Genomic DNA, 25,974 nt, shown 5'->3' with positions numbered 1-25,974 from the left:
GTATGAAAATTTTGAAAGGTTATGTGAAAAATCATTACCGTCCAAAGGCTTCAATGATTGAAAGGTACATAGCTGAAGAAAGTATTGAATTTTGTTCAGAGTACATAACAAAAGCAAATCCAATAGGTCTTCCAGCCAATTCATAGCACCACAGGTGTTTTACAAGTAAATGTTTACATGGTGTGAATATTGTAAGCAAATCTCGATCAGAAGTCTTGCAAGCACATTTGTACATATTGAATAACACAGATGAAGTTATACCTTACATAGAAACTCATAAATCCATTGTGAAGGCAAATGACCCAAGACAAGCAGAGAAATGGGTCTTGATGGAACATAATAGAACTTTCATGCCTTGGTTTAAAGATGAGGTGTTCAAGGATTCAACGGCATCAGGGACCTTGACCTGGTTGGCTGCTGGATTGAAGTTTGATGTCATCTCATGTACAACGTACAAAGTGAAAAATTGTATATTTTACACGAAGTCCATGGATGAAAAGAGTACAGTTCAAAATTCTGGTGTTACTCTTGAAGCCGAGTCAATGCAGTTTTCGACTTCGAAAGATACAAATCCAGTACTTGGCATACTGTGGGTTTATAGAACAGATATGGGAGGTTGACTACACTAAGTTTTTCGTTCCAGTTTTCAAGTGTAAATGGGTTGACAATAAAAGTGGGGTTAAAATTGATGAATCAAGATTCACACTAGTGGACTTTTGAAAGATAGGGTATCAAGATGAGTCATTTATAATGGTTCAACAAGCATCTCAAGTTTTCTACGTGAAAGATCTTACATCAGAACATTGGTATGTCGTTTTACACGGGAAAAAACAAGGGGAGGTCATAGATGATATTGAAAATGGTGACTCCCGTTCATTCACACCAATGATAATTAATAAAGATGACGATGTACTTGATGATGTACATGTAATCCGTAAAGACCACAGTGAAGGAATTTACATATGAACATTCAACCCATATGCAACCCGTAAATAAACATTTAGAATTTTATGTATTATTTTTATATGATTTTAATTTGATGCAGATTAACTGATATTTGTTACCTAATTTTTTTAACAGAGACATAGATGGCAATCAGACCCCACTCAGACCTCGATCCGGACGAGGCAGCAGAGGACCTACTAGATTGAAGCGTCTCACATTGAGACGTGCTGCTGGTGAGCAGACACATGTTGACATTGACGTGAACACTAGAATGGCTTTTGGTCCTAAAGCAGATGAGTTTATGAGTTATCTTGGAGTTGTTTCTCGTGAGAGGCTCTCCATTTTGATTAATTCATGGGATGAGGTGTTAGAGGTCGACCAGAACATGATTTGGGAGGATGTTCTAGTAAGCTTTACATTTTGATATAATGATTTTTAATATTCATTGATTAATTTTAATTTGGTGATGTTATTTTCCAAGCAAACTTTGAAATTCCTAATGTGGAACCGCTTCGATCAAAGATTATATCCAATATCGGACTTAAATTCCATACCTTTAAGTCAAGACTAACTTCGAGATACGTTTTTGGCGACCTTAAAGACGAAAATCCATGTTTAAAGTACAAACATATTGATGAAGAGACATGGCGTCTTTTTAAAGAAAGTCGTCAAAATGAGGCTTGGATGGTAAGTGAAGTAACTTAACTTTTTTTATTTATATAACATTAATAAGTTTATCTTATTTACTTCACTTTGTTTATTTCAATTATGACAGGATCGTCGGAAGAAAGCTCAAGAGATAGCTTTAAAGAATGTTACCCCGCACGTACTCTCTCGTTCGGGGTATCGAAAACTTGAACAAGCACTGATGGTGGAAAAGGAGCAATCTAAACATGGGACATCGTCTGAGAATGTGGAAACAAGGGTCACTTCTCCTCCATCACCACCTTTTCGCCATGTAAAATGGAAGAGTGCCCGAATTAAACAGTCAGGTGCACCAAGTTCTGAGCAATCTAGGGTTATCATCGAAAAAATTGTAAGCTATTTTTAGTTATTTTCATTTATTTTAAAGCATTAATTATATTAAAAACTGATATGATTTTTGCCTCTTGCAGGATTCCTTGGAATCCGACGGTAAATTTGTTGCTGAAGGTCGTCATGATATCCTGGTTGAAGCAATTGGACGAACTAAGCATTGTGGTCGTGTTCGTGCAGCTGGACAAGTGGTTGGAATTAAACTATATTTTGGAATTTCAGAATGATAGTCATCCTCCTCCTCCAAAGAGAGTGAAACTTAAATGAAGACTAAGATACGTGAAGAATTAATGGAGGAGATGAGAAAGGAGACTGATATGATGCGGCTAGAGATGAGAAAGGAGAATGATCGAATGCGACAAGAGCTTCTATCGCAACAACTTTGTGCTAAGTCGATTCAACCCCTTGTTAGTCTCACTCCCAAGAGCACAAAGGGGAGTTGTGCGAATCCTACAACATCAGGGGATGACATCATTGGGCAGACAAGGGAATGTGAGCTACTGGTAGCGGGCGGCAAGCTTCCTCGGGTGGTGGCCCTTGGAAAAGTCTATGAAGAGGCCACCACCTTACATAACGTTCCTCTCTCCCCTGATGTGGCGAAGATAACTGTTGAAAAAGTACGAGTACCTGATGCTCGTGTTCCACTACCTTCAGATGAGGTAACCACTGTGGCCGATGCATTTTAGACATTTTTTGTCTGGCCCAGATACCTCATTCGATTTATGCCCCAACCTCATGTAATAATTTCATTTCATTATATTAATTTTTACTTATATTTATATATTACATATAATTTAATACAAATGTTCTTTATCTTGTAGAAACCTTTTCGGAAACCAAGTCCTGAGAAGAAGCGTGAGGTTCCAGTTGATGATCCTATAGCTTCCTTAGGTCTCATTGCTAGTCGGATTGGTAATGAACCTTTTGTAGTTCCGTGGGATGATACGTTTTTTCAAATAAACATTGAACTTCCATTGATGATGTACAACACAGATTTATTAGAATTTGTATATGGGAATCAGGAGCTCAATATAAATATAATTCAATTTTTTATGATATAAGTATCTTTACCTATTATTCAATTTACTTTATGTTAAATTATTATTGATTATGCTTTAACTAATAACTTGTAGGTTTTTGCATGGAGTATGTCTCACTGAGGGGAAGGAAAATGTGTATGGATTCTTAGATCCTGCATATACTAATCTCGTTTGACCAAGGTCATATGAGACTCAAGCATACATCACTGACACCCTGGAAAAAGAGGAAAAAGAAATTTATGTATGCCCTTGTATTAATGAGTAAGTTTAATTATATGTCATCAATTATTACTATTTCATGTTTTAAATATTTACTAACTCTTTTCATGGATGATATAGACATCATTGGCAGTTACTTGTCTTATCAATGGTTGATAAGACTGTTGTGTGGTTCTGTTCCCTACACAAGAAGATACCCACAAAATTTAAGGATATAATTGATACATAAGTACACTATAAACTTAACTTTGTATGTTACTAATTAACCATCTACTAACGAGGTTTTTTGTATTAACCAGTTCATGGTGTGGATATAACATCCTAAAAGGTTGATCTAGTTCAAATAATTTGAACTGGATAAGAATAAAGGTTTGTAATTTTTTTCTTTCTCTTATCATTGTTTATCAATATACTAACTTTTACTTTTTATTGAATTATAGTGTAATAAACAACTAGGAAGCTATGAGTGTGGCTATTACATTATGCAATGGATAATTACCATTATAAGACTAGGTGTTAAAACTGGTTGGAAAGAGGTAACATGATATGTTGAATCATTTTTATAATTCTTGAACATATATGTATCTAAAAACTAATTTATGTCAACTATATTTTGCAATGAAGTTATTCACGGAAGAAATACCAATGAATTCGGAAGCCATGTCATATGTGAGACATTCTTGGTCCACATATTTCATAAATTTTTATAACTCTAGGATAGTTGATCAATAGTGTAGGTTTTATATGTAATTTGATTACTTGTTTGTAATGTACATTTTGATTCTCTGAATTTATCTCTATATTTATGTATTTGTCTGGCTAGGTACATTTTGATCAATATGCAAGTTAATTTATATGGTTTTGGGATAAAATAGATTGCACTAAAAAAAAACCACTATTTACAAGTGCGGTTATTTACCAAAGCCGCATTTGTAAATCAAAAACATGATTTACAAATGCGGCTATTACCAAAGCCGCATTCGTAAATGTGATTTACAATGTAAATCACATTTACGAATGCAACTATGGTAATAACCACATTTGTAAACCCTAAACCCTCACCCCTCATTCAGTAGAATATACAAATGCGGCTATTTGAAATAGCCGGACTTATAAATAGTATTTACAAATGCGGATATATAGCCGCATTTGTATCTCTTTGATTTACGAATGTGTGCTGATCAAATGCGGCTATAGAACCGCATTTGTAAATGTAAAATAACCGCACTTGATTAGCATTTCTGCGCTAGTGAATAAAAACTACCTAGTGGCGTAATGCAAACAGAGATGCTAAAAGGAGAAGGTAAGAGTAGAGGAACCAGTGGCCGCGACGGAAGAAACCAAAGAACAGATAAGTATGAAGTTTGAACCGGAGATAGACAACCTAAATAATTGGTAGTTAAAACCTTGGTTGCTAATTAGATACCAATTTAAAAACTATTTAACAATAATAGAAACTAATTTAGAAACCAAAATTGTTTTAGTTTCTAAAATGGTCTCTAATTTAGTTACTACTGTAACTAATTATTTTGGTCTCTAAAAATTGGTTTCTATTTCATGATTTTCTTGTAGTATATATATAATTTTATATTAATTTTCAAATTAGAATTGTGTCTACATGTATTATCTTAGAAAAATGTATTAATTTAATAAAATATTTTATTAGTGAATTTATTAGTATTATTGAAATTCAAATTTCATTTAAAATCAAAACATCATTATAAATTTTTTTATTCATATCTTATTAGGCATATCTTATTAGGCATGTGTCAAAAAGGTAATATTGTGAGACTAATTCATCTAAATAAAAAAAAAAGTATTAACTTAATAAAAAATATTAAATTTATTCAAAATTTATTTTTCTTTAATTTTTATTTTAAAAAAATATGCAGGTTGGGCAGCAGGCCCGCGGGCCAATAAAAGCAACCCACTTTTTTATGCAGCGCGGGACAGTTGGCTCATATTTTACGATTTAAATACGAAGCAGGATGGTCCGCATTGCCATACCTACTAATTAATTATCAATTACTTTAGATTTTGAAGTTGGTAGCTAAAAAACTTTGGTAGCTAATTAGATATCAATTTAGAAATTAGTTTATAAATTTCATTAATAATAGAAATTAGTCTAGATATCAATAATTTGTTTAGTATCTAAAATAGTATTTAATTTAGTCAATAAAATAACTAATTATTTTTTTTCTCTAGAATTGGTTTTTATTTAATAATTTTCTTGTAGAAAAAGTATAAAATTTGGCAAGATAAAGTGAAAAATTAATAAAAATTGAAGTATTTTGGGGGATTGTAAAGAAATGATTTGAAGATGGATAATTTTGGCTTATTTATTTAGTTGTTTACATTAAATTTGATGTTTTAAGGTTAGTGAAGGTTTAAAATAATTTTCAATGTGTAAAGATTTTTAATAGGAAATGAAGTTTTGGTATAAGACAATTAGTAAAGAAGACATTTTTCTAATTTTAAAAGTAAAAAAATCATAGGCTAAAAATATTAAAAGGATACAAAGATCATACATTGTTGTTTTAATTTTGTTAATAGAAGGTGTTATACTCCTAGTTTCTTCGTTTCTTCCTTAAGGTTTTCTTGAGATTGTTGACTTTGTTGACTTTGTTTGATGGTCAAGATAACAAACTTATTTTTTTTTAATAAGAGATTTGTTTTTTTATAGGGGTTAAAACACTAAATATTTCATGTTAATTTAATGAGTTAAGTATTTTTTTCGTCCATATAGTATAATTAACACAAAAGTCATTTTTGTTTTTTTTAAACTTTAAACCATCCAAGTACCTATAGTATGAAAGAGATTTGAATAAGTTTTTCTATATGTTAAATGAATGTTTGTTTTCAAAATTAGTTATTATTTTGATTGCAGATTAATGTCTACTATAACTACTTCCAATGGATTGATGAAGTGTAACCTCAAATTGAATCAATTACACATACAAAATACCTATTTCAATCACTTTCACAATACAAGCACTTGAATGGTCTAAAGTTTGGATAAAAATAAAGTACATAAATGAAAAACCTATTTAATTCAATTAATTCTTTAGAAAAAAAACTAAAGACAGCAAGTATAATTAGTATTTTGAAGGAGAACTAACCGATAATTCAAAAAGTGAAGAATCTTTGTATCAATGTCAACTTGCTCTTGGTTGTCTAAGATGAATCTCTTTAATTGTGATTCTTTTATTGTTCCCAACCCAAATTTCTTCAATTTAGGACAGTAGTTCATAATCACATCTTCCAAGGATGGCCATTCAACAATATCTCCATATGAAAAGCCCCTAAAGTTAGGTAACTCCTCAAAATGTAATTTGTTTATTTCATAAAGTTTTATAGAAATCATGGCTTCTTTGGCATCTTGAAGTTGTCTTGATGCTAATTGTATTGTTGGCAACTCTGATAATTGCAAAAATAACTTAAAATTAAATGGATAGAAATAAAGAAATTAAATAGAAAACTATAATTAAAATAAAAGAAAGTAACAAGTGTTCTTAAACCATTAACTAAAGAATCAAAAGTGTTGTAAATAAAAAAATGTTATTGATGCAATTCTACTTTATTACTAATGCTGGTGGACTGATTTCTTATAACACCCATTTATATTGCATCCATAATTTTCATAATATCGGCACTAATGAAGTTTTTCTCTAATAGTGTAACTATAGTCAAATAAATAAAGGTGCATTTATATATCCAATATTGAAATTCACAACATGACATTACAATTAATTGAAAATTTTACATTAATTAATAATATGAACAAATCATGATATATAAGTAAGCTGAAAATTTTATTTTACAAGTGAGTTTTCTAAAGTAAACTTCCTCACTAAATTATATGATATCATAGTCATGTTTAACCAAATCTATTAAAACATTATCGAACTTTTATTATACTACTTGCGGTATCATTGTTTAAAATAAAATAAAATATAAATACACAACTTTGCATCTAAAATAACTAATAGAAAATAGATAATACTAAAAGTCTCAAACTAATTCAAACAAACTATTGTCATAAAGCATCCAAACACAAACACAAGCTAATAAATTGAATACTAAAAAATGCACCAAGCAAACCATTTCATGTAGTAAGAAACCTCGTCATTTCTACTTTTTAAGAATAATAATGCAAATATGGGGAGCTATAAGTTTCAATATATAAAAGAGGAAGAAGAGACAACAAAGGACAGAGAAGTATTATGAGGTTATATTGAATTATAGAACTTGAATATAAAAACAGTGAAAATGGGGGAATATAAAGGCAACAAGTAAGAAGATTAAATTAGAGAAATTACAAATTATTTAGATTCTAAATTTAGTATAATAGTTAATTAGATACCAATTTAAAAATCATTTAATTGAAACTAATTTAAAAACAAAATGTTTTTTTAGTTTTTAAAATATCTCTAATTTAATCATTATAATAATTATTTTTTATTTCTAAAATTAATTTTTATTTCATGATGTAAATATTGATGTATAGTTATATATAATGCAATGCCTTTCAGTGTTTTCTTACAAGAGTCATTTTTGCACCAGCAATACCAACCCATTTATCATGTACACCGTGATTCATCATCAAAATTAATGCTTGGCAAAGGTAACATAAATCATTTTTCCAAAGTCTAAGTCAAACATTAGAATATCAAAGTGTGTTTTATTGTTTATGATTATAAAAAAAAAAATCACCCGATTGAATTATTTATTCTATATTAAACAATGTACCACTATAAAAAAAATTATTAAATAAAAATTGATTTTATAAAAAAAATTATTATTACCATAAATTAAATTAGATATTATTTTAAAGATTAAATAAATTATTAGTATCTAAATTAATTTTTATTATTAATAAATAGTTTCTAAATTAGTATCTAATTAGCTATTTGAGTTTTATTTACCAATTATTTAAATTTTAAATTTACTATCTAAAATTTTGATAGCTAATTAGATAACAATTTAAATTTTTTTTATCAATAATAAAAATTAATTTTTATATTAATAATTTTTATATTTTTTAACATAGTATCTAATTTAATTAATATAATAATTAGTTTTTTTCTTTAAAATTAATTTTTATTTAATAATTTTCGAATAATATAATTTTAAAATTCGGAAAAAATATTACATTGGGCCACAACATTATGCAAGCAAGAACCAAACATCAATAACAATTTCTCAAGATCAAACTATAAGAAATGATCAGGTGTTATAAAGATATTTAAAAAAGTATACTATTGATTTTTGTTCATAAATTGAAAAACTTGAATACATGTACAAATTAATTGAGACCATAACTACATTCCATTTTATTCACATGTAAGACACGTATAAAAGGAAATATAAAGTGGTAGCTCAATAATTGGAGATTCTCCTTACCTATTATAAGACGTAAGGGAACACCAAACCAAGAGAACACTGCATATTCAAGCCACACAAAATCATTAGAAACTTAAAATAGAACTTTGAATATACATATATAAATCCTATCCAAGACATGTGATTATTAGAAAAATTCCCGTCTGCATCTTCAAACCTTGGATAAACTTGTAAGGATAATACCCAGTTCTTGATTAATGTAACCTTTTAAAGTGTGAACAATTATGTTGAATAGTGTCTCTTGGACTTTTTAAGGTGCAACTGTGACTAGAAAAACCCTAATAGGTGTGGAGTTTCTGTCTTTTGGAAGGCAACTGCAGGAAATCTGCAATGCAAGTATTTTAGGCCACCATGGTTTAATATGGAATTTATAAAGCTGAGGCAGGTTATATTCAGTATACCAGTTGCTTCCCTCAACAAACATCTTCTGGAATTCTGTTAAGGGGTTAGCTGCTGTACTGATATGCTCATTGAACATTTCCAAATTCTTTGAAGCAGGCCCTTTATCAGTTCAAGCCATAGCTGGTTTTTTCACAGGTAGCATTGCTGAAGTTAGCTGCTAGGGTCTGCTTCAGCATCTTTCTGTTATTGATTCAAGTGTTTTTTGTTGGGATTGGTGGTGCTGAATTATTTTGGAAAGCTGATATAGGTTTATTTGTACTAGCCTTTTCACATATAGCATGTTTATATGTTTTCTTATGTGTTTTTTTTTACGAGCAAAGAATTAATAATTAAATGAGACACTTCAGGGTTCTAATTTTTATACAAAATCTTAACCATCTTACTACTAAAATTAGAAACATACCAATCTTAAACATAATTACCAAAAGCAAAGCTTATGAGTGCCTAATTTACTGCATAATTATGCAGCCTTTTAAGGCAAAACATCCAGCAGATACAAGCTTCATTTACTCAGCTTTTTACTGTTGGTGTTTTTTGGGTATGATTTTGAGATATATAACCTCTCTTTTTGTTAAAGGCTTCAACAAAGGGAAAGATGTCAAATTCTGTCATGTGTGAGAAAGGGGCTATGGTTATAGACCATGAGTTGAAATGGCCGATTCGGATTCACATTCTTTCTAACGATACTGCTCTTTACTCTCATACAACATCTTTATCACAACACTATGCTCTTCAGTCCAATTCCTGAAATACGTTTTTTTTTTCTATATATCCAATGATATTTATTTCAACAAAATTATTTTCAAAACAAGTGTTTTAAAAATTAAAAGACGGAAAAAAGTTTGAAAATTATTCATTTCCCACTTCTCAATCAACAAATGAAAAAAAGAGCATATAAGTTTGGTATAACCATACACTACAATAGAATTATTAAAATAATTAAATTTAAAGATAAAAAAAATTAATTATTATATTAACTAAATTAAATATTATTTTATAAATTAAATAATTATTAATTTTTAAAATAATTTTTATTATTCATAAAAAAAATTATAAACTAGTTTCTAAATTATTATAACTACTCAGATTTTAACTATTAATTATTTTTATTCTAAATTAATCACTAATTTATAATTAAAGTTTAATCTAGAATCTAAAATAATTAATAGCTAAATTTTTGGTAGCTAATATTAGATATGATTTTGGAAATTACTTTATAAATTTGTATTAATAATAAAAATTATTTTATACATCAATAATTTGTTTATCTTATATGTTAATATATAATTTAATTAAATAATGATTAATTATTTTTTATTTTTAAATTGATTGTTATTTAATAATTTTCTTGTAATGATAATAGACACGTATCTTAATAAATCAAACCAAAATAAGGTAAACTAATTCTTGTAATTCATTTTATCAAAATACTAAACAACCTAATGAACAAAACAAGTCATACACGTCTTTTATGATCACGGCATACAATTAGTTGTCATAAATTTGTAAGTGTTTTATAAAAAATTATCTTTTAGACGACTTATAGAATAAATACTTTATTTGTAAGTTCTTTATTTTTTTTTATCAGCAAAAAATGAATTAAATTAAAAACAGAAATACTTCAGGGTGTCTCAACCCTTATACAGAATCAAAATCAAAGTCTACCATCTAGCTTAAACTAACAGATATAACAAACAGGCCTAGGCTTCCAAACAGAAATTGCTCTACACAAAAGAAGGCTCACCTGACAGCAATTACCCCACAACCCACCCAAACCTTTGCTGCCAACAAAACCTTGATAGCACCAGACCAGAAAAAACATCGCTCAGCTATGGAAAACAAGCTGCATAAAGAGCAAAACAGCACTACCAAAAGAGAACAAAAAAAGAGCTTCTAAGACTCAACATAAACACAAACCTCCAAAAAACCATCTCCCAAAAGACAATAACTATCTGCTGCACAACATGCCAAAGAACTTGAACTTTGTTGACCTGTTCACCCATACAAAATCTATTACATCTTCATTACCAAACTTCTTTGGACCTTTGCTTTAAACTGCTCCCAGACAGCTCCAACGGTTCTTGCTTTAACTTCAGAACCTGCATTAGCATCATCACCAAAGCAGCGCGTTATGTGCATTCTTCACACCATCCTACATAGCACCAGTTCACTCCAGAATCACATGCAGCACCTCCTTCCTCCTTCAGCTACACTTAACTCTTTCCAACACTCACTTACTTATAGCTTCTGATGGATAACATTGGGTTCAGGACCCAATCCGCTAAAGAATAATTAAAAGGTCCTATCTTGTGCTTCATCCATAACCAAGATCTAGTTTGGGCCTTTTGAAAAATCTCTTCCGCGTCTACTACACCTTGCTTGAACACAACCGAGTTCTTATGGTCCCAAATACACATGACTATTGTTGTCCATACCCCTTTCCAAACCAGATTTTGATTATTGCTAACCTAAAATAAGTGGAAACTCTCAAAGTGGGTCTTTAAATCACTATGTTGGACAAACAGGATACCCATCCACCTATAGCACATGGACCATACACTCATAGCATATCTACATTCCAAGAAGAGATGTTGACAAGATTCATTCTTGGTTTGACATAAAGCACATAAGGTAGAATTCATCGTCACCCCTCTCCTACTCAAACACTCTCTAGTTGGTATTGTATCCATCAGAACCCTCCACGATGTAGTCAACACACTAGGGAAAGCCTTAGCCTTCCACAGAATCTCGTACACATCGAGACGGGGGCCTCTTCCATGTTTAGCTAAGCATTCATAAGCAGAGTTTACAAAGTAGCACCCTGTTTCATCATTCCCCCATACCTGGACATCCTTATCTTCTTTACTCAAATTAGTCGTGGATATATGTATTGTAAGCTTTGCTTCCAGCAAGGATTCCCACTCAAATCTTGCACGCCTCCATCCTAAACGCCATCGCCAAACCTCATATTCCCATTCGCCTACCTCTTCTACCTTTTTCCCTTGATTTAGGGACAAAGAGAACAATCTGGGAAACATAGTTTTGAGGTTAGAATTCCCAACCCACACATCCTCTCAGAACTTTACTTTGTCTCCACGTCCTACTTTCCACCCAATTTCTTTCTGAAACCATCCATCTTCTCCACCCTCCCTACAGACTTTAAGCAAGTCTCTCCACCACCAAGATTGTAGTTTCACTGGGGTTTGCGAATGAAGTTCTGAGCCATACTTCGAAGCCAACAAATCCTTCCACTTCCCTTTCTCATCCGATAAATACCGCCATCTCCATTTAGCTAAGAGGGCATGATTAAACATTCGGATGTCTCTCAAACCCAGACCACCCTCCTCTCTTGGTTTGCACAAAACTTTCCGACTTACCCATGAGATTGACTTATTCTCCTTCCCCTAGCCCCATAGAAATCTCCTTTGGATACTGGTGATGCTTTTACAGACCGTTTTCGGCGCTCTGAACAGGGACAGGTAGTAAAGCAGAACTGAAGTGAGAACGGATTTGATTAGACAAATTCTCCCTGCCATGGATAAGAATCTCCCTTTCCACACATTGAGCCTTGCTTTTAACTTGTTTAGCACAGGCTCCCAAAACTTTTCTTCATTGGATTTCCTCCTACTTCTAGGCCCAAATATTTAAACAGTATTCCCATCTGCGCACAATTTAAAGTCTTTGTGTAGCAAACAAGATTATTTCTGTGGACATTGATTCCTGTTAGCTTTGACTTGTGAAAGTTAATCTTCAATCCTGAAGCTAACTCAAACCCCCTAAGGATAGATTTCAAAGTCACCACATTAGAGTAAGAGTTCTCACAGAAGAACACAGTGTCATCTGCAAATTGTAGGATGCACAACTCAGCCTCCTTTCTGCCAATCTTAAGGCCAGAGAGCAAACTAGCCTTGACAGCTTGCCTTACTAGGCCAGCCAAACCTTCAGCTACCACTATAAAGAGGAAAGGAGCTAAAGGGTCGCCCTGCCTCAACCCTCTAGAAGGTTTAAATTCCTTCGTTGGGCTCCCATTAACAAGCACAGAAACTGTGACACTTTCTATACATCCTCTGATCCAACTAATCCACTTGCTATGAAAACTAATCCTTTGTAGCGTATCATAGAGGAAAACCCAATTGATCGAGTCATAAGCTTTCTCAAAATCCACCTTCAAACACAAACCACTCCTTCCATCCCTCCTTAGATCCTCTACCGCTTCATTAGCCATAAACACACTATCAAGAATCCCTCTTTCCTTTATAAAAGCCAATTGACTTTCATCTATAATTGAGGGTAGGACATTCTTCATTATGCCCGCTAACACCTTAGAGATGATTTTGTACATAGTACCTACTAGCGAAATAGGTCGATATTGCTCAAGCTTTACAGGGTCCCTAACTTTAGGAACTAAAGCTATGAATGAAGCATTGCACCCCTTTGGGATAGAACATGTTTCATGAAAGAGAGCCATAGCAGCCACAAACTCTTCTTTTATAAACTCCTAACTTTTCTTGATGAAGTTGAAGTTGAATCCATCAGGTCCTAGACTCTTTGATCCTTCACATTGCCACACCGCGTCCTTTACTTTCTTCTCAGAGAACTCCGCTAACAGGCTTAGATTATCTTCCTAGGTTAAGGACTTAAACTCAACCGCATCAAGCCTTACTCCAAAATCTTTCGTTACTTTAAATCTGTTTTCAAACAGCTTCTTCGCTTCTGCACGAACCGTACATGGCTCCTCACACCATTGACCCCCCACCTCAACACCTTTTACATCATTCCTAAGACATCTCCATCTTAGAGAGGAATGGTATAATTTAGTGCAAGAGTCTTCATTCTTAAACCAGCTAGCTCTAGCTTTTTGGCATAAAAGGGAGTCCATTTTTCTATCAGTTTCCTTCAGACGACTCACCAGATCAATCCTTTTCGACCTCTCACTTTCCAAACAAACTCCATTGCATACTTGGCAGTCTAAGGCCTCTAACTCCTGCAGAATCATCTTCTTAGAGGTCTTTATGTTGCCGAACACATCCCTATTCCATATCTTCAAGTCACCCTTCAACCATTTCAGCTTATCTTTAATCACCATTAAAGCATTCCCCTGAGCTGAGTATGAAGTCCATTTATCCTTCACCATCACGAGAAAATTCCTCTCCATAAACCAGACATCAATGGTTCTAAAGGGTTTGGGGCCCCAGTCCTTATCCATGGACTTCACCACTATAGCACAATGGTCTAATACTTCCTTGCGTTGCACATACTGTTTACACATAAGCCATTTATGCAACCACTCTTCAGAGACTAACACTTTGTCCAACCTGCTCATAGCATTCCCATTCGAGTTAAACCAAGTAAAATGTTTACCTACAAGAGGTAATTCTATCAACAGATTGGAATCAGTGAAGTTATTGAAACCTCTCACCTCGCTTGATTGGTTGTCCCTTATACTTACTCCTTTCCTTTCACTATGCTTTCTTATGGCATTAAAGTCACCACAAAAGCACCATACCGAATCTAAGGATGTTGTTTTAATACCCCCACAACAAAATCTTTCTTTATATTTGTAAATCCTTTATAGTTAAGACTCTCCTTATATTTGTTCAAATTTACAAATTAGTTTAATTTTCTCTTCAAACCTCTTTAGCTTTCCTCCTCTAAATTTCTAAAAAAATCATTTCTTGATCCTGAATCTCTTAAGAAAAAGTAAAAAAAATAGTCAAGATACTCATTATAAAAGTAAAAAATGATAAAGATAATACTTATAACAAGTAATTAACATAAACAAATATTTTCAATCTAGTTATGTTAGGGGAGTTTTCCTATTGTTGAGAATCATGTAAACATTTGTAAAAAATATTGAAAACATATCTAAATAACTTAAGAGGATCCTTACCAATGTCTGATATACCTTATCACAAAAAAAAAAAAAACAATTTTTTTAAGTAATTTAAGCTTTGTTCAAACTCATCCTTTTTCTTAAACCTAACCTTTCATTTTGTTAATACATTTTCAAACTCACCCTTTTAGAAGGGTAACATTTCTCCAAAAGCATGTGCATTTTCTGGTCATTTTAGATTTTGACGTTAATTTTACTTTTAATAAACACATATGATAATTATTAAAATTAAATATATATTTAATTATCACAATCATTAATCAAATTTAAAAAAAAATTAACCAAATTAAAAAAATGATATTAAAATGTTACTTAAAAGCAAAATATGACTAATAAAACCCAATATTTAGCCAATCTAAATTCCATCAAATATTACACACTCCTATTATATTATAAGATATGTAAAGATATGTATTGGTGATCATTATATTAAATTGTAATTTTCCATTTGAGTTGATTTTTTATTTTTAAATCGAATTTCAATTATTATTCTGGATTAACCTGATAAGCTCTATTAAAATTAATTGTTATACTCAATAAGTTCTGAAAACATAGACAGAGAGGCTAATGATTTATCTCTTTATGTTTTCTGGAGGAGATGCCATGAATGCTGAAAAGTAGCAGCACCACAATTATATATATATATATATATATATATATATATATATATATATATATATATATATATATATATATATTCTATTCCGATGCTGTACTTCAAATGGAAGAAAAGAAACCAGTGTCTTTTTTAAATTAAAGAAATTCAAAGTCGTAGTTCCTTTCAGAAGACAAGAATATATAAAACTTCAAATAAACCATGGGTATCTCTTTTTCTTTTAGCTATCCTCATTATTGCTTCTTTATATATACATAGGATTATTCATTCATCAAGCAAAATTGCAATTAATAAAATATTGGTAACAAATACCTTTTATTAATTTTTACTTTAATTCTTTAATTAATATTCTTAAAGAAATTTTCTGTTTACTAATAAAGTGATCTATTTAGCTACTAATGTCAAGTAAGTTTAGAAGATAGAGATTTGTGTTTTCAAATTTAGCATTTTTTTTTATGGATGATATCTCTCAGACAAATAAAATCAAATGTAGAAATAAAAGAGGCTTCCATATTTTGTCTTTTTTATTGATAAAAAATAAATTAAATTAAAGAGAGTGATGTTTTGGTACGAATTTGAGGTCGGAATAAGTGGTGTTTCAACCAACCCTTACACAAAAATCACAATCACTTAGCAATCTAGAGAAAAAAACTGGATACACAAAGTGTCAAAATTTGATATGTTTTGTACCTGCTCTCTTCTTCAAAATCAAGAAACCAAAATCTAATGATTAAAAGATCAATCATTAAACCTGTTCCAATGGAGTTCTTCCAAAGCATATTAGTACAAAAGCAGAGGGATCGATTCATCTACACAGCTTAATTTAGTTGCGTCCCTACAACAAAATTAATATCTTATATATATATATATATATATATATAATTACAGCCTAATATTCTAAATAAAAGAAATTTATTTTAAAAGCATAGGCAAGTAACTTAAAGTAATTAATGCATTTACATAATTTATATGAAACTACATCGAAAATTAATAAGTGTTGTGAGAGAGGTATTGAATGGTATCCCTTTGAGTAGTGTTTGAGTCTGGTATATTAGAAAAACGTTATTAGATACAAAATAAGTTTGAATATCTATTAGAGATAAATAGTAAACATTTTGAATAGAAATTAATTCTCAACAAATAAATCCTCATATCTATAATATAGTTTTTCTAAAATATAGGATCAAAGCCCAAAAATAACCGTGTATAGCAATAAAAAAGATAAACTTCAATTAATCAAATATGTACAAGTGCAAATATTCCTTTTGAATTTGATGTACATTAGTATAAAGTATTTTCTTTGTAATAGTTTATCTTAGTTGTTTTGTATCGTTTAACTTGAATATGTTAATGTATAACAATTATTATGCTATGAAAATTTCATTCTCATTGTAAATTTTATTATTTATATTTGTTAGGATCAATCTTTCTTTAAGACGTCATATCAAAGGAGATTTATTTGGATTGTGGATAATGAGATTTATTTTTTTAGTAATATATTTTTTACTTTGCACTAAACTATATTGTGACTAATCAATTCAAAGGTTGAGAATTATGGCTAGATGTGGTTGAAGAAAAACATCTTACAAGTCTGAAAGAGAAACTATGAAGATGGTGGTTAATGCCACGAGAGAACAAGATCAAGTGATAATAGATTTAGTTGCCCATCTTACCAAAGGAAATAAGCAAGGAAATGGTAAATATGGAGTTAGAAACAAAAATAGTAAACAAGTATTTAATAGTGGAAGGTAACTTGAAAAAACAAAATTTATTGAGAAACATGGAGTTAGAATAACAAGGAGCATAAAAAAGAGATTTGTGCCTAATTAGACCATCTCCAAATGCTAGTAAGTATAATGCGATTCACGATACGATTCTACTCTTCCACATCCTGCAAATAGTAGGAAGAATCGTCGAATCGTGAAACAAAACGGTTACGCATGAATTAGTGTAGATTTTAAAATTCTAATTTGAATTTATTTTTACCCACGTGAACGAACCTCTTCTCCTCTCCTCCAACAGCAATGTTCATCGGACTTGAGAACGAGTAGATTACACAGGTCGAGAAGTGTGAAGCATGGTGAAGCCAATGACAACAAAGCTCACAGTAGCGAAGAGGTGCGAAACAACGACAATGAGACAGTAGAGGCACACAACGACGACAGTGACTAGAGGTGCAATATTCACCGGAGGCGGCAGAGCTCACGCCAGTGAAGAGGCGCACGACAACGACCGGGGGCGCACGACAACGACCATAGGCATGATAGTCACAGGAACTGCAAAGGCATGAAAGTAGGAGGCGCAGAGGAGAAAACAGTTGGAGTGATTTTTTTACTTCTTTCTATTTCTAAAAATAAGTAAAACAAAAAGATAGATAAAATTAGTTTAGTAACGTGTATGCACCATATTATTTTTTAGAGGTGGTTGTTTTGTTAAAATTGTGGTATATATATATATATTATTAATTGTATACATATCTTATATATTTAAGTATATAATAAATTTTTTAATTTAAGTATATATTAAATTTTTTTAATGTTTATAAATCCTTACGATTTAGAATATTAGTTTTCTCCTATACATATCGATTCAACTAACATAATCTTCAATAAAAAAAACCTAGGAGAAACACTTTTAAAGGAAAATGAATTGTGAATAAAGTTATCCCAAAGACCAAGAGTTGTCCCAAACTTTAGAGAGTGAACTGAAGGGAGTATAGATTGGGGAGTAATACAAGCTACTGTTGTTAGTATCCAAATCATTATGAGAGATTATCCTACTATTCTTGGGACGGAGGCACCTACCGAAAATGCCCTAACCAGAGTATGTGGTTTTACCTTGAGTGGAGAACAAGCAAAACAAATAAATAATCTGGTTTGAGGTAAAGGTTTCTTTTAAACAATAAAATTGGTCGATATTTTGTACGACTCAAGGTCAATTCATTCCTTCATTTCCCTTGATTTTGTGTCAAAAGATTAGAAATATACCTATTAGTTATTTATCTATCCCTTTGATGGTTTTTACTTGTCACTAGTTAAGTTTGTTTTTGTTTTTCTTTGACTATACCTAATTGTTCTTTTTCTGCAGATCTTTTTTTTTTACCTTTATGTAAATTAGATGTTTTTTAGGTATGAATTGGTTAACATCTAATAAAGTCATCATAAATTATTGTGATAAAATCATAGAGTTTTCTATAGAAACTACCCTATTTACACAATCCCCTTCATCTTTGTTATGTAGTTTTATGAGTTTCTCAATGATGGGACATATTTAAAATCATTTTCTTTGACATGACGTCAACTATAGTACAATTGTCGTATAGTACAATTGTCGTATACTGATCATCTAAGGACGAATAACTATACAATTTCTGTGTTTTTCATATTAATAATAATAATTATATTTAAATTTAAAACATGTAGTTTTAGAACATAATTAACAAAAATACAATATATGATGTATATACACAAAATTGTTTTAATTGCAATTAGGTCCTTTTGCATAATAATAAATAATTAAAAAATTAATAAATAAAATGGCATGTTAAGTGAATACAAATGATACTTGATTAATGGTGACATATATGGAGGGTACCAAAACATATTTTGTGAAACATGTACACAAGGATTAACCATTAACATATATATTAAAGGAAAATTAAGGGCATGCTGTGGTACTTTCCTAACATTAAAGAAGGTAGCAGAAGAACCATTAGCAAGTAGGAAGTATAGACAGCTAAAAATGGAGGAAAAAGGTCTATTCACCAGGCATAGGGTTGTCGCACCAAACACATGGGCCTGTTGACCGAGGAAGAAACAATAACTAACGGAAATTCTGGCCGAGTTTCCCCTCATGTAGCCGTTCTCAGCATAATGCATCCCACTAAACTCCCTTCTCTAAAGCCACCTCAGTCAGCCATGCCCACCCAATTCCACCCTTGGAGGTTTCATATGGAGCATCGCACTTCTTCCTTCACATGAAATAAATAATTCAAAATGGTTTGAATTTTGAAATAATGTCTCAAACTGAACAACCTCCTAACTCACTAACATATTTCACACTTGATTTCCTTGGTCAGTCATGATGTTTTGTTCAGCATCCTCCGAAATTTCTGCTGAATCCACCCAATCAAGAATTTCCAAAAAATTAAAACAAATATAAATAATTAAAAATGCATAAAAAATCGAAAAGAAAGAGATATGATTCACTGACATTCAGATAGCTGAGATCTTGTAGTGGGTGATTGATTTTCAGTTTGTTTGGTTCACATTTTGGCCAGTGTAGCATGCTGTCAAACACTTGCTTTGTCAAGAAGTGCATAGTCAGCACATTCACTGATTTCTAAGACTGGTTGCTAGATGGAATCAGACATGTAATTTCTGAAAGGTTGTCAATAACTTTACATATTGTGGGGAGATCTCGTTGCTCCTGTGTAAGAGATGGTGTCGGGGAGGGGGAGCTCTTTCCAGAATAACAACTGTCCTTCTACATCATAATGCACAACTTCTTCTCATACCCAAATTAATAACCAGTTTTAACAAGAAAAGTCTCCGTTTCAATATCCAATGTGCTTATCCAATTACACGAGGAATATTTGCAGTATAATTTATCTCTAATTTCGGTATACTACGAACCACATGTAAGTTTTTTTCCTTGGTCAATGGCTAATACCACTTTATTGCATAATTCAACCAACCCAAATTTTGTATCGAAGAACTTGAAGAATTTGATTAACTGATAGATGAGAAATTCCATAAAGATGCAAACACTCAAATCCATTTTCATTGTTGGACAAGAGTGTTTGCATTAGCTTTACCTCTTCTTTTTTCAGTTTCAAAAGCTTAAGAATCTCACTAATACAAGGAAAAAATGCTTGTGGGCGGGCACAGTACGTCTGAAAAATAAATATTAGTGCTTGTATATCAGCTTCAAATTGATTGGCTCCCACCTTAGAGAACCAAATCTCATTTTTTACAATGATGCATGAAATGTAATGATCTAGCCCCTCAGCAATGCTTCTCCACAAATCCAAAAAATCCTTTTTATTGAGATTTATCTTCAGAGTTTGAAGCCAGCTTTTTAAAGCCACCAAAGCTTCAACAAAATCATCGGAAACTACTAAATCAACATCCTCTCTTAGACTTGTATAATCTTGATCATCCTTAAAGCTATCATTGTTTTGAACATATTTCCAAGAAAGCATTTCGAACTGTCGAAGAACAACTGCAATAATTTCCATAAGCCAGTTTGTTTCCATTTCAGACAAGCTTCTTCTTTCTTCATAAAAAAAGCAGCCATTATCCATTATATCATCCTGTATGGGCTTGCCAGCATCATTTTCAGCAATTTTCATCTCCAAAAGCTCAACAGTATCACTCCATTCTTGTAATTTAATCCAAATATACCTGGCAGCATTTATTATCCCACACGACCTAACTATAGCAACATTATCAGAATTATCCAGACGCAATTCCATTGCCTTGAACTGAAAAAGTAAAAGCTTAAAGAAGTACCAAAGCAATCTTCCAGCAGTAAATCTAATAAATTGTGCACGTGGTAAAATGGATGGCATAGTTTTGCAGCGTTCAATTATTTCCCAGATAATTTTAAGAAAAAACTCTGCAATGGGTGGAGCTTTGTGATCTTCAACAGCCAATAGCAGATACTCCTGATTATTGTCAATCCCAGGTTTACAATTTTTAGAAATCACCCACGATTTCTCTTCTTTCAGTTCGGTATTAAGTTTCTTCCAGGCATTTTTGAACTCTATTTTTGCCCAGATCTTCAGCCAATCAGGCCTATTACAAAATATTGATAGAACTGATACACCTCTTGACTGCCCTTCAAAACTTTCAGACACGGCCAAAAAACAAGTATCCAGATTGAGAAGTGATTGCATCTTTTTGTCAAATGCAATGGTAAGGTCCACAAGGTGAAGCCATGAAGATGATACATCAGGCTTCAAATGCTTTACTTCATATCTTTCAGCGAGCAAAGAAAAAACCTTTTTTTCCAGAAAGCCAGAAAGCATTTGGACCACTGCAGAGACCCATGCCTCCTTTGCACTGCAACTGATAAGCCTGGCCTTGTCAATAAGTGGCTGCAAGACACCATCAATTCCAGCAATAAAATCCCTGGTAACTTTATATGCCAAAGCAAACATATATTCTGGCTGCTCAGACCATTTGGTGAAATGGTATTCCATCCTTGATGCAATAGGTGACACTAATTCATCAATGGCCCACAGCTGTTTATACTGAGTGTGAGGGTCTCTTTCTATAAGATTATTATTAAGCTGTCTTTCTTCCCTTCTCTTTTGCAGATGCTGCAAAGAGCAAAGTGCTATAAAACTTCGAGAGTAATTTCTTCTTTTTTCTTCTTGCATAAGAACCAATGGATTAGGAAGGTCTGTTATATGATCGCTTCCACTTTTAGACGGAAGCAGTTTTGGTGGCCACCCAAGAGAGACTAGAAGAGCCCGATGATCTGCAAAAACTTGTGGCCGGAGAGCAGATAAAATCTTTTCTACTCTGGTGTCAACAGACTTCAGAAGACAAAGCCACTGAGGATGGTATTTCTCAACTCCAACCAATACTTCTTCGATATCATTCATTGCTTTTATGGCCTGAAGCAACTTGTCATGTTTTCTTCCAGCATCCTACAGCACAATACATTCGTGCATAACAATCCATGATCAGTTATCAACAGTCCAACTACGTATATAAACTAACTAAACAAGGGGAACAACAATTACTTCAGAGATTGGTGAATTCAAGAGCTTCAATTTAAACATATTCCCTGTGTGGCAAGCCATGACAAAGAGAGAAGCATCTTCAAGATCCCCAACTAGAGATTCCAACTGTACAGCAGTCTCTGAGACAATAAGTAAAGTAAACTTTACAGCTAGCTAATCAAGATACACAGAAAATCAGAGGCACCAACCATTTGACTGAAACAAATAATAGCACTCAATGAATTCCACTTTTTATAGAGCCCAATACAATCACCATTTACCAAACATAACTCAGCGCAGGAGAAGACACAATGCAAATAGGCAATACATTAATCTAAGGAGCATATCAAGTAAATCCACCGCAAAATAACAATAATATATACATACATTACATATATATATATATATAGTTTTTGTGGCGGATCCAAGACCTGAGTCAGTGGGAGCAATTAGTTTAAGAAATAAAAATTAATATACATATGAAAATAAAGACATGACAGTTAAAATCATAAAATTTCAAAACATTTAATCAAATAAATCAGATTCCTTATTATTGAAAATAGGGGACAGTGGGTTCAAATATATAAAATTAGAAGGAAAAAATATAAAATTCAAGACATTTATTTACAATTTTATCAAAATAATGGACACCTTTGAACATTGAAAGGTCCACCATGTCCAATGAAAACACAAGCTCATTCCTAACAACAACAAAATCAGACTAAAATGCCAATAAATCAATTAACCAACTAATTTAGCATTTGGTTGCAATTGCATGCAACATTACTGCATGAAAAACAACTAAGAAAGCAGTAATAACAAAAGTAGTAGTAGTAGTAGTATTTTTTTTCAAAAGTGCCACTAGTTTTAACCACAGAAAAAAATTTGAAAAAACACACAAATATAGACTAGCATAAAGACTCCATGAAAGCACGGCAACAATGAAACAAGTTGAAGACTCAAATGGAAACCTCGCACACAGGCACAGAGAAAAAAGGAGGGAAAACATCATAGCATTCATTTGATCCACAATGACACAAGTTTAAGACACCAAAAAGTAAAATAACAAAGCGAAACCCAAACACTCACAGCGATTCAAAACAAACTCACCAAGATAACACCGAAGAGACTCGATTCGATTCATTTCGTTAGCCAATCGAGGAATCTCCTCAATCAAAACCCGCCGAAACCTCTTCGAACCAATTCCATCTAAACACGAAAAAGAGCATCCAAAACCATTCAACAAAAGCACGAAAACTAAACACACACACACATGTATATAAAGAAGCATTTCTTTTCTTTCATACGCGGAGAAGTGCGGAGGGAGAGATTGCGAAGAGAGAGAGAGAGTTGCTGGAGTGAGGATTTGGCGCGGAAGGAACGAGAGATCCACGAAACGGTGCGTTTCGTAGCGTGGAGGAGGAAGAACGAGTCTAGCTCGGAGCATTGCTGCGAGAGCGAGGAGGAGAGAGAGAGGTTGGAGGATTCCTGAGATAGGTCGCGTTTGGTTTGGAAGTGTTGATCAAGAAAAGCCCCGTGTTGGGGCGCGAGGTCGGCAACATTTGGCAAACGAGGAAGAGAAGAAGAAGAAGAAGGGTCCATGGATAGTAACCGGTGAGGTGTGAGTAGTAGCAGGTTTCTTTTTGTGTGTTAGTGTGAATGGTTTTCAACTTTGGTTCCAACTCAACTTTGGCTTTTCAAATTTTATAAATCCGCCTTTTATTTTATAAAACAAATTATTGATACAGGGGAAAATACTTTTGGCGGTTAGTCTATTGTATATTCTCGTTTCTATTATATATTAAAATTATCAAATATAATATACGTTTATATTTTTATTATATTAAAATAATATAATTTAAAAAATAAAAATAAAATTTAAGAATTTAAGAATTTTGAAAAAATTATATAGAAAATGATGTTGTGAAAATGTCTAAATAATGGGTTTGAAGACATTATTCAATTGAGCATCTTTCATGATGGTCTTAGATCTAATACTAAGATGTTTCTAGATGTTGCAGTTCGTGGTACAATGATCATTGTTGATGTAGAACAGACAACAAAGATTATTGATGCATTGGCATGAACGGAGATTATCAAGTTGAACATGATAGACAAAGGTATTCAAAAGAAATGGTTGTTAGAGTTGAGTACTTCAAATGTAATTTTGTCTCTGAATAAAATTTTGACATAATAGCTTGAAGCATTAACTGCACAAATGCCTAAATTACCACAACAATTACAAGTTGTGCACTTTTCTTAGAGTCATAATCAACCAATAAGGTGTGATTTTTAAAGAGGTGATCATCCCAATGGTAATTCATCTAAATCATAAGTAAATTACATAGGTAATCAGGAAAGGCAAGATGGTTTGGAAATGATTTACAAAAACTCTTCTTGCAAGTGTGATTCTAACTTTTGTGAAAATTGTGAATCTCTTCAAAAGAAGGTTCACTATCTTTTAAAAACCATGGACAAGTTTTCCAAAGGCCAATCCAATCTTGAAACTGTTCTTGCTTCTCAAAAATGTGTTTTTGGCAAGGCTGGGTTGGGGTTTAATCCAAACAGCAATAACAAATCTGTTTCAAAACCCTTTTCAAGTTTCTTTGAAAAATAACCTGTTGTTTTATCGAAACAACCGGTTGAAATTTGTCATTACTGCATGAAAAGGGGTCACACTATTAGATTCTGCAGAGTAAGAAGGTTTTCTATTCCTAAAGGTAATTTGAAATGGGTTCCTAAGGTTTCTAAGGTTCCTACTAACATCATTGGACCCAAATTCATAAGGGGACCAAATCTTGCTTCTTAATCCTCTCTTGTAGGTATGCTTGGCAGCCAAGAATCATCTTTGGGCTTGAAGAATGACTGTCAAAGGGAAAAGTGACAAGAGTAAAGTCAATCTTTGTACCTACACTTTCAATTGTATATGTCTTGCAAGGTTCTTTGAAAGTCAAGAGACATCTTGGCACATGCATAGTGGGTGCTTAAAAGAGAAACTTCAAGAATAAAGAGAGTATGTGTGTGTCTTGTGACCATATGAACATCTCAAAGTCTTCTTTTTGGGTGAATCTATTGGGGTTCTCTATGCAAAGGTATGAACAAATTGCATACTGCATTTTCATCAATTTAAAAGGTAATTTCTGGTTATGAAAAATGTCTTTTTTGTTGTCACAATAAAACAACCGATTGTTTTTCCTCTGACACCTTTGTATAACACTGTTAAGTTTGTTTATGCATGATTAAACCTATTTCTCTTTTTCAAATCTTGCTTTTGGACAAATATACATTAAGTGTGCCTCAAAATTTGATAATAAAAGTTATATCCACTTGTTTTCTTGAAAGCTCTATGACATGTTCTATTCTTGAAATGTCAAAATTGTTTGTACTGCTGGACTACTCTATTATCATTCTGATTTCTGCTTTGTACAACCCTTCTCATTGTCTATTTGTAGATCAAATAGGGGGAGAAGTTTATGCTTGATTTGGTTGTATAGTTAGCTTTAAACATGTGCATTATGTTGTTGCTTCTCTGCACATGAAAGCACTAGATTACTTTAATTTTTTTCTGGTTTTTTTGCTAATGTTGTATATGCAGAAAATTGGTTTGTGTGTGTCTTGTTATCTTGCTGCTATACTTTCTTTCTATATGCATCAATTCTGTGTTACAGGACCTTTCAAGTACAGGTGC

General features: G+C 32.3%; 3 protein-coding genes across 6 annotated transcripts; all 3 read right to left on the bottom strand.

Annotated features, from left to right (window-relative positions):
• Positions 1-10,665: 10,665 nt before the first annotated feature.
• On the bottom strand, positions 10,666-13,512 carry LOC150027180 (uncharacterized). Its single transcript, XM_090303847.1, has 6 exons — positions 12,648-13,512; positions 12,422-12,509; positions 11,603-12,071; positions 11,073-11,143; positions 10,789-10,887; positions 10,666-10,681 (listed from the first exon to the last, which is right to left on the bottom strand). Exons 1-6 carry the CDS (start codon positions 13,510-13,512, stop codon positions 10,666-10,668), a joined length of 1,608 nt encoding a protein of 535 aa, XP_090159973.1.
• Positions 13,513-13,668: 156 nt separating this feature from the next.
• LOC150027179 (uncharacterized) lies at positions 13,669-14,367 on the bottom strand. The gene has a single exon (XM_090303846.1). The coding sequence runs from the start codon at positions 14,365-14,367 to the stop codon at positions 13,669-13,671; it is 699 nt and encodes a 232-aa protein (XP_090159972.1).
• Positions 14,368-19,101: 4,734 nt separating this feature from the next.
• LOC137831036 (RINT-1 / TIP-1 family) lies at positions 19,102-23,977 on the bottom strand. Of its 4 annotated transcripts, XM_090304041.1 has the most exons (6): positions 23,594-23,977; positions 23,397-23,495; positions 22,308-22,426; positions 19,766-22,211; positions 19,604-19,664; positions 19,102-19,523 (listed from the first exon to the last, which is right to left on the bottom strand). In XM_090304041.1, exons 1-4 carry the CDS (start codon positions 23,886-23,888, stop codon positions 20,241-20,243), a joined length of 2,484 nt encoding a protein of 827 aa, XP_090160167.1. In that variant the 5' UTR covers positions 23,889-23,977; the 3' UTR covers positions 19,102-19,523; positions 19,604-19,664; positions 19,766-20,240. The 4 variants fall into 4 exon arrangements, with proteins under 4 accessions (XP_090160167.1, XP_068494630.2, XP_068494631.2 ...); XM_068638529.2 differs by having other exon boundaries at positions 19,102-19,664; XM_068638530.2 differs by having other exon boundaries at positions 19,102-19,667; positions 23,594-23,966.
• Between the last annotated feature and the right edge of the window lie 1,997 nt (positions 23,978-25,974).

Source organism: Phaseolus vulgaris, chromosome 6 (assembly GCF_051622355.1).
Source record: "Phaseolus vulgaris cultivar YP4 chromosome 6, ASM5162235v1, whole genome shotgun sequence".
In the NCBI taxonomy this organism is placed as follows: domain Eukaryota; kingdom Viridiplantae; phylum Streptophyta; class Magnoliopsida; order Fabales; family Fabaceae; genus Phaseolus; species Phaseolus vulgaris.
Note: the sequence above shows the minus strand (reverse complement) of the source record. Positions and strands in the feature narration are given on the sequence as shown.

What these genes read in the sequence shown, in the direction of transcription:
- LOC150027179 (XM_090303846.1), bottom strand. Translation starts at nt 14,367, where the DNA reads ATGAGCAGGTTGGACAAAGTGTTAGTCTCTGAAGAGTGGTTGCATAAA.
- LOC150027180 (XM_090303847.1), bottom strand. Translation starts at nt 13,512, where the DNA reads ATGGCTCTCTTTCATGAAACATGTTCTATCCCAAAGGGGTGCAATGCT. An exon ending in AGGAAATCCAATGAAGAAAA is followed by an intron (nt 12,510 to 12,647) that starts GTTTTGGGAGCC and finishes GTCCCTGTTCAG; the next exon opens with AGCGCCGAAAACGGTCTGTA. An exon ending in CAAAGGTCCAAAGAAGTTTG is followed by an intron (nt 10,888 to 11,072) that starts GTAATGAAGATG and finishes CTCTTTATGCAG; the next exon opens with CTTGTTTTCCATAGCTGAGC.
- LOC137831036 (XM_068638529.2), bottom strand. Translation starts at nt 23,888, where the DNA reads ATGGACCCTTCTTCTTCTTCTTCTCTTCCTCGTTTGCCAAATGTTGCC. An exon ending in CTCCCTCCGCACTTCTCCGC is followed by an intron (nt 23,496 to 23,593) that starts GTATGAAAGAAA and finishes TTTCGTGTTTAG; the next exon opens with ATGGAATTGGTTCGAAGAGG. An exon ending in GTCTCTTCGGTGTTATCTTG is followed by an intron (nt 22,427 to 23,396) that starts GTGAGTTTGTTT and finishes TTATTGTCTCAG; the next exon opens with AGACTGCTGTACAGTTGGAA.